The 12,502-nt window shown below is 37.4% G+C and overlaps 3 protein-coding genes across 3 annotated transcripts; 2 read left to right on the top strand and 1 right to left on the bottom strand.

Moving 5' to 3' along the window:
• Nucleotides 1-77: 77 nt before the first annotated feature.
• On the top strand, nt 78-2,360 carry let-630 (Small ribosomal subunit protein mS39). The gene is made up of 5 exons (NM_059135.7): nt 78-179; nt 225-362; nt 407-1,702; nt 1,751-1,879; nt 1,932-2,360. The coding sequence occupies exons 1-5, from the start codon at nt 81-83 to the stop codon at nt 2,262-2,264; spliced, it is 1,995 nt and encodes a 664-aa protein (NP_491536.2). The 5' UTR covers nt 78-80; the 3' UTR covers nt 2,265-2,360.
• A 369-nt stretch (nt 2,361-2,729) lies between these two features.
• Nucleotides 2,730-6,451, top strand: ppw-2 (Piwi domain-containing protein). Its single transcript, NM_059134.7, has 11 exons — nt 2,730-2,946; nt 2,993-3,183; nt 3,232-3,400; nt 3,445-3,850; nt 3,895-4,618; nt 4,667-4,842; nt 4,887-5,055; nt 5,102-5,276; nt 5,321-5,563; nt 5,611-5,978; nt 6,030-6,451. The coding sequence occupies exons 1-11, from the start codon at nt 2,758-2,760 to the stop codon at nt 6,145-6,147; spliced, it is 2,928 nt and encodes a 975-aa protein (NP_491535.1). The 5' UTR covers nt 2,730-2,757; the 3' UTR covers nt 6,148-6,451.
• A 10-nt stretch (nt 6,452-6,461) lies between these two features.
• trf-2 (MATH domain-containing protein) lies at nt 6,462-10,448 on the bottom strand. Its single transcript, NM_059133.3, has 6 exons — nt 10,277-10,448; nt 9,843-10,014; nt 9,008-9,303; nt 7,950-8,072; nt 7,386-7,477; nt 6,462-6,662 (listed from the first exon to the last, which is right to left on the bottom strand). Exons 1-6 carry the CDS (start codon nt 10,431-10,433, stop codon nt 6,495-6,497), a joined length of 1,008 nt encoding a protein of 335 aa, NP_491534.2. The 5' UTR covers nt 10,434-10,448; the 3' UTR covers nt 6,462-6,494.
• Nucleotides 10,449-12,502: the final 2,054 nt, after the last annotated feature.

Genomic DNA, 12,502 nt, shown 5'->3' with positions numbered 1-12,502 from the left:
TTTTTTTTGGTTCTTACTTAGGCTTTTTACGTTTTGAGTGTTTTTCATCTTTCTTTGCTTAACTTAATATTTTTTAGGCAATGATCGGCCGCATGGGACTTGGCAGAGTTATAACTCGCAGTTTATCGTCGGTTGAGCCTGCATTATCTCAAAAATTGACAATACAGCCAGCAATCGAGGTTGACTATTTTTAAAAATTCATACTTGAACTTCTATATTTCCAGAGATCTCCAACAGATTTGTTAAATGCCTTGTCAGAAACCGTTGGCCCGGACACAACTGCTCCACATTTTGCCTACATTGACGATCCAATTACCATTCCTTCCACGCAGTCAACGAAAAAGACCTATTTTATGGCGAAGGTAAAATTTTTGCCGGAATATTAGAATAAGTTTGATAATTTTAGGAGTTTGGCAAAAGAGCTGCACGAGAACTAGCTACAGAATGGCCAACCCTCTTCGCTTTTGACAGAGATCAACCTCAGCTCCCGGTTTTCCGTCCTCGACATCTAGCAGATCCCCTTCAAGTTGAACCGACAGAGAATAACCTGCTTAAAATGATTTCAAGTCGAGAAGTAAAAGACTCGTGTATTTTGTATGAACGCATGCGATCAGAGAACGTTGACGTTAGCGAGAAAGTCCAGCTGGAACTATTCCGTCTTGTAACCTATTACAATTCGTCAAACGTACCTTTCGCAGAATGGGAGGAGTTTGTTGGAATGCGCAATTTTGGAGAAGATTCTACATCCTCATGGAAATCGGGTGCAGTCGCTGATCTTCTTTTCGAAACTCTCCCAAAAACTGATGAAACCGTTTCTATAATGATTGCTGGTCTATGCAAGTTTTCTGATCATTCTAGTTTGGAAAGAGCTAGAGAATTGTACAAGGAGCATCGAGCTGCAAAAGGAAAAGTTTACCGAGAAGCGTTCAATGGATTAATTGGCGCTTCAAGCTACAGTGTCGGGAAGAAATTGGTAGCTGAAATGATTTCCCTCAGAATGACACCCGATATTTTCACGTTCAATGCATTACTGTCGTCTGCTGCAAAAGCTGGAAAGTTTGAAGATCGTGTGAAGGCGTTCACTGAAATTATTGGAGAAATGAAAGAGATTGGAGTTGAACCAGCACTGTCATCTTTTCATTTAATTATCAAAAACATCATAGATTTTAAATTATTGGATAATGAAAAACGAGAGAGTGACGAGCAAAAGAAGACCTATAATCACCAGCTCACCGTGGCTATATCTTGGCTCAATGAAATTCAGAATAGCCTTACTGGAAAAACTCTCAAGCCGATTACATCCACTTGTAATCTTTTCTTCGTCGAAGCAATGGGAATCCATTACAGAGCTGCAAATGAGAACCTCGCAGAAAATCTTGTTTCAATTTATGAATCCAAAGCAAACGAAGTAAAGATGCCAGCATTCACAATTGAATCAATGTTCTATAATAGACAATTACAATTGGCTGTGGAACAAAGTGCTTCACTGAACAGAATTTATGATTTGTACACCACCATGGTACCACGACTTGTTGGAGTCAACAATTATCTGTCATCACTAGTTTTTCGAAAACTCGCTGCATCCTCCGATCGTCATTGGCCACTGTTACGGAGAGTAATCATCGACGGTATTGCAGCTGGACAGATGAATGGAGTTATTGGAGAAGAAATGCGCAAACAGTTGTGTAATGTACAACTACATGTAAGTTTTATTTCCAAATATCTTGTGTTTTTTACAAGTTTTTTTCAGACATTGGGAACTAGTGAACGGGAGCAATTCACATCTCTTGTCCAAAAATTGGTTGCAGTTTGGGTTGAGTTCAGCCAATTCACAGAAGAGAGAATGAGAAGGCTCCAAAGGAAACTGTCGCCTAGCCAGGTTTTAATATTATTTTTCAAACCATAAGTCGTATATTTCTCAAATTTTGCAGATCTCAGAATGTGCTTTGCTCTTGACCAGAATCGGAGAACAGCAGAAAGCTTACGAACTGTTAGATCTACTGCTTGATGAAACTGCAAGCAGTGGGGACGAAGCGACTGTTTATCCACGTGGACATGCTAGGCCATGGGCAATGGCAGAATTGTTCGAAGATGCTCTTAGAAAACGTGATACATATGCTGCAGCGACTTGCCTGCAAATTATGTCGTTGACCGCCAACCGTGCAAAACTTGAGCCTCTCGCCAATCGCATTTTCGAGAAATGTAATGTGAATCAAGAGCAAGTTCGAATTATTCAAGGATTCATTCGTCTTCGCCCACAATAATTTTATTTCGTTTAGCCTAGGATAGTTGTAAAGTTATTTTGTTTTTGTTTTGTTTTGCTTTCAAAATGTCTCCCATAATAAAACTTATTTAAAAATTTGTTCAACATGTTTTTTTTTCAAAGGTCGTTCAATTTGAAATTAAAGGCGCATCGAGTTTTCATCTGAGTGGGTCTCGCAACGCTGTCTAAGGTATACGGTAGCTATTCGCACTACTTCAAAAAATGTTACCTACTGTCCCAAAATATTCATTTCCGTGCACGATTTTTCAGTATTTCTTGTTGAAATCTTCATATTTTTCAAGTATCTAACAAAAACGTGTTTCAATAGTTCTTTTTTCAAGTTATAAGTTATAAGATTTAGAGAATGCATGTATCCCGAAAAGTTGCATAAACTTATTCAATTTTTTTCCAACACGTTATTCGTAAATTTTAAGATATTGTTCATAATGCAATCGTTCTCCGATTTCAGGTAGTATTCACTAACAACATTCACAATGCCTGCTACACCGGTTCCACCGGTAACAATGCCACCAGTGCCACCAGTTGGTTTTCCACCGGTCACCGCTCCGCCAGGACTTCATCCACCACCACCAGTCCCACCGGTTCCGGTTCCGACTCTTCCTGTCACCTCGGAACACAAAACTGCTCACGATGCGTGTATTAAGCGACTCGAACAGCTTGAGGTGAGATCGGTTCTCGTTATTGCTTAGAATAAATATGATATTTTAGATTCCGCCGGATCCGAAGATCTATCCTTCTCCAACCGAACCTGGAACTTTCGGTAGCGTGACTGAAGTCCTGACAAATGTGTTTGGAGTCGAAGTACATAAAACTTCCAACTTTTATCAATACAGTGTGCACATCACTGCTGAACTTTCATCGAAGAAAGAAGTAACTTTCACTAAAAAAGGAAAAGAAGAGTAAGATATTGATGATCGAATTCAAATTTCCTATGCATTCAATTTCAGCTTCATTGTTCATGACCGCCATGAGAAGTGCAGTGCTATTCTGTTCCACGCATTGAACCGCTTTGAGGACTTTTTCAAGTCGTCTGAGAACTGCATCATCTACGATGGACAGAGCATTCTCTTCACCAGCATGAATCTTTTTGAAGGAATTCCAACTGGAAAAATTAAGGTATCGAGATTTTATTTGTACTTTCGATGCATTCCTAATTTCAGACAAAAGTGTTTCAAATTAACGGTGCGGACACCAACTTGAAAGACCTAATGGTGCTGCCGTGTATCAAACTGGAAGTTTTTCCTACCAAGAACCCAGTCGTGAATTTCTCCCTGGAAGATATTGGAAGACGTACATCGGATTCTAACATCGAGTCTGTCAATATGGCTTATAAGCAGATTCTCGATCTCGCTATGAGTCAGTACGCAATTCGCGAAACCTCCAAATGTGTAGTGTTCGAGCACGGAAAGATGTTTTTCATTAATCCATTGCAAGAAGGGTACGCTCCATGCGACATTGTGGAAGTTGGAGATGGGAAACAAATGAAACCGGGTCTCAAGAAAACCCTCCAATTCATTGAGGGTCCATACGGACGTAACCAGAATAACCCATCGATTGTCATTGACGGTTAGTTTTTAGCTCAAAATAGACAAGTATATTTCAATCTTCAGGAATGAAGGTGGCATTCCATATGGAGCAACTCGTTTTCCAAAAATTGTCATCGATCACATCCAATCTGGCTAACGGAATCACTGGATCCGAAAGAGAACGATGTGCAGCTGTCATCAAAGGACTTGACTGTCATTCAAACTATAGAGGACGCACACGTCATCACAAAATTGAAAGCATTCATCACGAAGGAGCCGCAACTGCCAGATTCGAGCTCGAAGGTGGTGGTACTTGTACCGTTGCCACCTACTTCAAGGATAAATATAAGATTCAACTTCGCTATCCGAACGCCAATCTCATCGTTTGTAAGGAAAGAGGAGCTCTCAACTTCTATCCCATGGAGTTGATTACTATCAGTCCAAATCAACGTGTTAGAATCACTCAGCAAACAAGTTCTCAAAGTCAACGAACCACAAAAGAAAGTGCAGTGTTGCCAGACATTCGCCAACGTTTGATCATGACGGGAAAGATTGCAGCGAAGATCACAGCTGAAAACGAGGTGCTCGGTAAAATGGGAGTGACTGTTTGCGATGAGCCTCTTGTGGTGAAAGGGCGAAACCTCCCGGCCATTAGGTTGGCTTCATTTGAAACGGGTGAACATCTCATCAATCCAAGAGATTGCAAATGGCGCCCACAACGCTACAACCGTTCAGCTGTGGCTCCGAAAGTATGGGCGTTGTACGGCGTGGGGTCGCCGGGATCACAAATGAATCGCGACGTTATGAGGTTAGTCTTACTCTACTTAAAATTGATTGGTTTTTTCTGATTTTTCAGACGTTTTTGTGACGAGTTCATGAATATGAGTCGTTCGAAAGGAATTCTGTTTCCGCCACCTGGAGACGTCAATCTTCTCACCCCTGATGCTATCGAAAATCGTTTGCGTGAGGCTGCGAATGCTGGATGCACTTTTGTTCTGTGCATCACTGAAGACAATATCACTTGCTTGCATCGTATGTCATAATTGGCTCTTCTCAATAAGTTTTGTTTGTTACAGAAAAATACAAGTTCATCGAGCATCATACTCAGATGATTGTTCAGGATATGAAGTTGTCCAAGGCTTTGAGCGTCGTCAACGCATCAAAGAAACTAACATTGGAGAACGTTATTAACAAGACCAACGTGAAACTAGGAGGGTCCAACTACGTTTACCTCGATACGAAGAAGTATATTATTACGCGTTCAATTGTTTATCCATGTACAAAATTTCAGCTTCCTTCAAGAGCATCTGATCATCGGCGTTGGTATCTCCAGCCCACCACCTGGGACCAAGTACATCATGGAAAGCAGAGGAATTCTCAATCCGACTATTGTGGGTTTCGCATACAATGGAAATGGGAAGCAGGAGTTTAGTGGAGATTTCGTATTGAACGCTGCTGGTCAAGAAGTGCGTTTTTCAGTCATACTATTTTATTCATGTTGAGCTTTCAGACCATTGCACCAATTGAGGATATCGTCTCCTATTCAATCAAAGGATATAAGAAGTTCCACGATGGCAAAGCGCCAAAGCGCATCACAATCTACCGAAGTGGCTCCAGCGAAGGAAATCACGGACCAATCATCTCCTATGAAGTTCCTCTTGCTCGTGTTGCCATGAGAAACTTTTCGCCGGACACTCAATTGCTTTATATCGTGGTCTCGAAGGAGCACACCTATAGATTCTTCAAGAAAGAGGTGAGTGGGCAAGAAGTCTTGACGTTTAATGTTGATTATTATTTCAGTCTGGTGGATCTTCCAGCGGTGGATCTAACAGCGCTGGCGCAAGCAATTCTGGCACATTGACTTCGGCACCGCCAAAACCATGGGAGCTCAATATTGGTCCAGGACTTACCGTTGATTATGGTGTTACCAACCCAGCATGCAAGCAGTTCTTCTTGAACTCGCACATGACTCTTCAGGGATCGGCAAAGACCCCGCTCTATACTGTTCTTGCTGATGATCGTAATATTGGTATGTCGGCATTGGAAGAATTCACCTTCAATCTGTGTCACCTCCATCAAATTGTCGGACTTCCCACGTCGATTCCAACGCCACTGTATGTTGCAAATGAATACGCGAAGAGAGGGCGTAATTTGTGGAATGAAGCCATGTGAGTTTTCAGATTTTTTCGATTCAAGCATTTATGACTATGCCTTTTCAGCAATGCTAATGAAATTCCCGAGGTTACTGGACCAGAATCAGCTCGTTTGAAGAAAATGACCGATGGCATCAGCTATATGGGCTCCGGCGACATGATCGACCGCCGTGTCAATGCTTAAGCACTCACCCGAAGATCAAGTTGTACCATTTTTTAATCCAACTCATCTTTTGTATCAATTTTTTTATTTGTATCCCACTATGTCTTTAATGCTATATCTTATCTAAGTGGTACATAATTGTTCAATAATTGTTTTATTCCCCCCGCCCTCTGTTCCCCATTGTTCTGGCTCATCCTACGTGCAGCTTGTCAATCTTCGGCAATGATTACAAGTCGTTCATAGGTTATAGCCATTGTTGTTTTGTTAAGTTGAGCATGTAATGCTTTTGTTATGGTCTCCCGGAGACAATAAAATTTTAAAATCCAAACTGCATCTAACAATTGGAATCATTTATTCACTGGAAAACTTCATTCACTTTTCGCTTTCGATGATCCGACCATCTCGGACTGACACTCAGACGAATCGACTTCTTTAGCTTGGGTTTTTTGTTTCTCCTTGCTCAATAAGACCTTTATTTGGATAAAGATGTCACCATCAGCAGCGAATTCGGTTACTTTTGCCAACGGAAGAAAGTTCTGAAGTACACAGCCTCCTCACGTGGAAATGACCCAACAAGGGGGCTTGCGCGTTTCTCGTGAGCGTTGGAAAATTTTACCACTGAAAAATGATTTCCTTCGGTTTTTGTGGGTTTAAAATCGATTTCATATTTTGAAATTAGGTATCAATTGTAAAGCTAATTGGGGGAAAGGAGGAGAAAAAAAGATTTTTGATTTTGGTTCAAAAATAAAAGCGCTGATATAAAAAGTAAAAACAACTAAAAATTGAGTTTTTCTCATATTTTGTATATTTATCATCATTTTTCTAGTAGAAATTGATGTTTATTTGAAAAGTAATCTTCCACCCAAGCCTATGTTATAAAAAATATAAAGAAAAACAGTAAATTGAAAGTTTTGGTAATTTCTCAATTTTCCACGCGATGCACGAGAAGTGCGCCAACGGACCGATTTCCACTGGAGGAGACTGTGAAGTAGCACATTTTTAAATCGAGGGCCACGCGAAAAGGAGTGCGCCTTTAAATAGTACAGTACCCATTTTGTTATTTTGAAGTTTATTATTTTATTTTTTACCAAAATATTGCTTTCTAGGTTATCTTTTTTCAACAAAAATAGTTTTTAAAAACCCGATCATAATATTATGAATTAAGTTACTGTAGATCTTAAAGGCGCACACCGTTTTGCGTGTGACGAGAGCGGGTACTGTAGGGAAAAAACGCGCAAAACTTCACCAATCAGTAATACCTGAAAACCAAAAGTTCCATTCCGTAGTCCTTCAGGTCTTTCAAGAAATTCCTGAATCTCGGGCATTTCGTTCACATAGATTGTCTTTGTCACTGTAATTTTCGTATTTTTCATTTTATTTCTTTCGAGGTAGAATGGGGTTTTTGCTTTAAAATAAAATACCCTTAATTGTCGGAAATCCAGAAATTCGTAATGCTACAAAGGAAAAACGAAAAATCCCATTTTTAAAACTATACTTTTCAATTTTGGCTATTCTGTTAATAACTGCTAGACCAATCAGCATCTTCGAACTCCGCCCACTTCGTCTGATTGGCTGGAAAATGGGCGGAGCGAATTGCTGATTGGTCGTGCAGTTCACATTTTGGAAGAAATTCAAACAATTTTTAACTATCCACATATAGTTAAAATTTTAACAGAAACTCGTTTTAAAATTGGATTTTTCATTCTTTCTCTGTTCATCTTCGATTTTCCATCCAGGGTTTTCCGAATTCAGTCAATGTTGTGTATTTTGAAGCTAAATTATTTTTTAAAATTTTTACATATTGATTTTCACTTTAAACATACACAATTCCTTCTTGTCATCCGAAAGAATCGAAAACGTGACGTCACAACGAAATGGCCACTCGAGAATATCATCCCATTCGCCTTTCATGAGACAAACAAACACAGAGAAATACTCGCGAAATGCTGGAAATTCGATAACTATTTTCAAAACGTGTGAGAGGTGACTTTAAAGGCACAGGCTGGGTCCCGCAACGATCTTTGGGATTTTAAGTGCTAAACATTTGTAAATTGAAGGTAAAACAGTTTTCTAAAATCTTAGGTAGTATTAAAAAAGTAAGACTTTTCCGAAAAAATAAAAATGAAAAAGTTTCCAAAATGTTTTTCCACTACGGACACTTACGAAAAACCGATAATAGTCCAAAAAATTAAAATCTCCAAATTTTTGTAGATAAACAATTGTTTGATTTAAATCTAGTGAAAGTTTTGGTGAATATTTAGTAACATACATACTTGTAAATTTTTTTTTTTCGAACAAAAAGCCTTGCAATTTATAAATGTCAAATTCATAGTACAAAGTGGGTTTCTTGAACAAAATTTAGAACAATACAGCATTTATTTTTACTTATTTTCTACTAGCTCTATATTTACGGTTACTCTGCTCAAACGGCAAAGAATCCACCGGAATACCGTACTTTTTTTTTTAATCTACAAAAAAGCTTTTGGAATAAATGGGCCTAAGAATGACGAAAAATATACCGTATTTACTCTATTAGTATTGCATCCCCACGGACCAATCGAAAATTAGTCTTGCAGCTTCTATTAGTATTGAAGTTCCTAATAGTCTCCCCTCTTCCTGCCAGGCCAGCAGTATTTTATGAAAACTTCAACAATTTCGCCATTTTTTTGCCAAATTAAATTTTAAATTGTTCAAATAATGGATAAAATAATAGAAAAGTATGTATTTTTTTATGATTTAGACTGTTTCAAGTCAAGTTTTTGACAATAAACGGTCCATTTTACAAAGCTATTGGATCTTCTAAAATTAGTCTTGCAACCTTGCATGCAAGACTAATAGAGGAAATACGGTAGTTGCTCCGCTGAAATAATTGTGAACAAACCGAGTCCATCACCATATGGTGCAGCAACAGCCATCATTTTATACCCATAACCATGAGAATAAAATGGTTGACTATAAATCGATCGATGAGATTTGTTCTTTGTCGCTTTTACGACAGTCAATCCAATTTTTGGAATACGGAATGTATGTTGGCTTCCATATTTCTCGAATGCCGATTCTGCAATGCTCATGTATTGAAGCATTCCCACGTATTTATCAACATAGGCAGATTGTTGGATGTTGATTTTGGTACGAATTGGATTGAGTGACTGGCACAAAAGAACCAAATGGAGATTTCTGGAAATTTTGAGCATTTTTTTTTGCTTTAACATGCATCACATTACTAATTTTAGTGTACATCTCCTAACAAAAAATCTATGGGTTTTAAATGAAATTCCTATTACCGTATTTCTTATATTAATATGGCTGCAATACTATTTTTCGATGGTCTTCTCGCTTGCAATACTAACAGGGAGTGCAAGACTAATAGGGAGTGTCATACTAATTTTCGGAAGGTCTCCGAGGGGCAATACTAATAGGGAGTGCAAGTCTAATAGGGAGGCCATACTAATAGAAGAAATACGGTATCTAATTCTATAAATTGGCATTAGGCCGGAATTCTCTAAATATCTCAAAACTGCGAGTTTTTTTTTTGGAAATTTGGCAATTCGTCCAAAATTTTCGCCTAAAAATTTTATAATTCTAAAATATTTAAGGTGTTTCGTTTATTTAATTATTTTCACCGCTTGACAAAATCCTCATAAGCGCTATTTCACTTTAAATTCAAGGCACACGAGTTTTCAAGCTCAATGGCCTATCCTGAATACAGAACATACCTATCATCTCTCACGTGTCTTTTAACTTCAGAGTTTTCGCCTTTTTTATGACATCCATGTTCTTTAAACGGACAATCAATCCAATTATCCGGCACAATGGATTTAGGAGCAGTTGGCTCCTCGCCTTCCACGTGGATTGGAATTGAAACGCCCACAGATCGAGTTGAAGTTCCTGGAAAATTTTGCCGCTTTTTATTAAGTCTTATAAGAGTACGCATTTTTTCAAATATTTTTAAAATCTAATAGAATCAAAAGAATGAAGGTTAATTTAGCTAACAACTCCAATTTTGCCAGCATTTTAGGAATAATCTGGAAAAATATTTAAATTATTCCCTATTGAGCCGGTTATTTCGCGTAGTATAGTATTTAGGCTACATTTTCAGGCGATAGGATCAACATTTTTAAATAATTTTATTGGTTAATATAAATCTTACTTGGACGATTGATAGCTCCAGCCATAAAAGGACTATCCAATGGAGTTGGGGGATTAGAAGCGGATTTGATTGGCTTCATCCCTCCCATTGGTTGAACCATTATTGGTCTTGGAGTTATTTCTTTTTCCACCCCTTCTTGCATAATTGGTGTTTCCATTTTGAAAAATTACCTGGATTTTTGAAAATAAGTTGCTTTTCGAATCAAATTTTTTCGAGCAAAGAAAGGGAAGAACCAGGCTAAAAAGGAGAGAGAGAGAAAGAGAGAGAGTACTACCTAGAAAGATTGTGCAACATTTTAAGAAACTTTTAGAAAATCTTCCAGCGGTTTTGGAAATTGTCAAATACAATTTTTTAATGTTATAGAAAAAACTACGGTAACGTTTTATAAACGGTTAAATTTTTACATTTCTCTATACTCGTTATTTAGAACAAAAATTGTCGAAAATTGGTTTAATGAAATTGGAAAAAATTTGGCAGATGACAAATACCTACTCATCATTTTTTGAAATTAACAGAAATTTCAGCATTTTTTGTGGCTGCATATAAAAAATAAAAATATGTTTGAAAAGCTAAAGTGAAAATATTTGCCGAATCCAAAAAATTCTTTTTCTGAAACCATGGCTGTCGAAATTCTCCCTGGATACCATTAAAACTCCATAGCAATTGCAACCAAGGAAAATTCTAGAAATTGAAAAAAAAAACGTGTTGAGAGGAAGAGACACAAATATCATGAATTTTAAATGAAAAAAAAAGAAAGGGAAGTCCTTACAATGTATTGACATAGTGGGAAATCCTTACAATGTATTGACATAGTGGGAAATCCTTACAATGTATTGACATAGTGGGAAATCCTTACAATGTATTGACATAGTGGGAAATCCTTACAATGTATTGACATAGTGGGAAATCCTTACAATGTATTGACCAAGTGGGAAATCCTTACAATGTATTGACATAGTGGGAAATCCTTACAATGTATTGACATAATGGGAAATCCTTACAATGTATTGACATAATGGGAAATCCTTACAATGTATTGACATAATGGGAAATCCTTACAATGTATTGACATAATGGGAAATCCTTACAATGTATTGACAAAGTGGGAAATCCTTACAATGTATTGACATAATGGGAAATCCTTACAATGTATTGACATAATGGGAAATCCTTACAATGTATTGACATAATGGGAAATCCTTACAATGTATTGACATAATGGGAAATCCTTACAATGTATTGACATAGTGGGAAATCCTTACAATGTATTGACATAATGGGAAATCCTTACAATGTATTGACATAATGGGAAATCCTTACAATGTATTGACATAATGGGAAATCCTTACAATGTATTGACATAGTGGGAAATCCTTACAATGTATTGACATAATGGGAAATCCTTACAAAGTATTGACATAGTGGGAAATCCTTACAATGTATTGACATAATGGGAAATCCTTACAAAGTATTGACATAGTGGGAAATCCTTACAATGTATTGACATAATGGGAAATCCTTACAATGTATTGACATAGTGGGAAATCCTTACAATGTATTGACATAATGGGAAATCCTTACAAAGTATTGACATAGTGGGAAATCCTTACAATGTATTGACATAATGGGAAATCCTTACAATGTATTGACATAATGGGAAATCCTTACAATGTATTGACAAAGTGGGAAATCCTTACAATGTATTGACAAAGTGGGAAATCCTTACAATGTATTGACATAGTGGGAAATCCTTACAATGTATTGACAAAGTGGGAAATCCTTACAATGTATTGACATAATGGGAAATCCTTACAATGTATTGACATAGTGGGAAATCCTTACAATGTATTGACATAGTGGGAAATCCTTACAATGTATTGACAAAGTGGGAAATCCTTACAATGTATTGACATAGTGGGAAATCCTTACAATGTATTGACAAAGTGGGAAATCCTTACAATGTATTGACATAGTGGGAAATCCTTACAATGTATTGACATAATGGGAAATCCTTACAATGTATTGACAAAGTGGGAAATCCTTACAATGTATTGACATAGTGGGAAATCCTTACAATGTATTGACATAATGGGAAATCCTTGCTTTTATATACTTTTATCAATTAAAAAAAAATACTTCCGTACAAGCTATTATACTTTGATTGGCATCTTCTGGTATTTTTGACTATGCTGAAGAGTTTTATGAAATAAAAAAGAATGACTCCAT

This window comes from Caenorhabditis elegans, chromosome I, assembly GCF_000002985.6.
Source record: "Caenorhabditis elegans chromosome I".
Classification (NCBI taxonomy): Eukaryota; Metazoa; Nematoda; class Chromadorea; order Rhabditida; family Rhabditidae; genus Caenorhabditis; species Caenorhabditis elegans.
Note: the sequence above shows the minus strand (reverse complement) of the source record. Positions and strands in the feature narration are given on the sequence as shown.

What these genes read in the sequence shown, in the direction of transcription:
- trf-2 (NM_059133.3), bottom strand. Translation starts at nt 10,433, where the DNA reads ATGGAAACACCAATTATGCAAGAAGGGGTGGAAAAAGAAATAACTCCA. An exon ending in AGACACGTGAGAGATGATAG is followed by an intron (nt 9,304 to 9,842) that starts GTATGTTCTGTA and finishes CAAAATTTCCAG; the next exon opens with AAATCTCCATTTGGTTCTTT. An exon ending in ATGGAACTTTTGGTTTTCAG is followed by an intron (nt 6,663 to 7,385) that starts GTATTACTGATT and finishes TGTGTACTTCAG; the next exon opens with AACTTTCTTCCGTTGGCAAA.
- ppw-2 (NM_059134.7), top strand. Translation starts at nt 2,758, where the DNA reads ATGCCTGCTACACCGGTTCCACCGGTAACAATGCCACCAGTGCCACCA. An exon ending in AGCGACTCGAACAGCTTGAG is followed by an intron (nt 2,947 to 2,992) that starts GTGAGATCGGTT and finishes ATGATATTTTAG; the next exon opens with ATTCCGCCGGATCCGAAGAT. An exon ending in AATTTGTGGAATGAAGCCAT is followed by an intron (nt 5,979 to 6,029) that starts GTGAGTTTTCAG and finishes ATGCCTTTTCAG; the next exon opens with CAATGCTAATGAAATTCCCG.
- let-630 (NM_059135.7), top strand. Translation starts at nt 81, where the DNA reads ATGATCGGCCGCATGGGACTTGGCAGAGTTATAACTCGCAGTTTATCG. An exon ending in TGTGTAATGTACAACTACAT is followed by an intron (nt 1,703 to 1,750) that starts GTAAGTTTTATT and finishes AGTTTTTTTCAG; the next exon opens with ACATTGGGAACTAGTGAACG. An exon ending in GGAAACTGTCGCCTAGCCAG is followed by an intron (nt 1,880 to 1,931) that starts GTTTTAATATTA and finishes CAAATTTTGCAG; the next exon opens with ATCTCAGAATGTGCTTTGCT.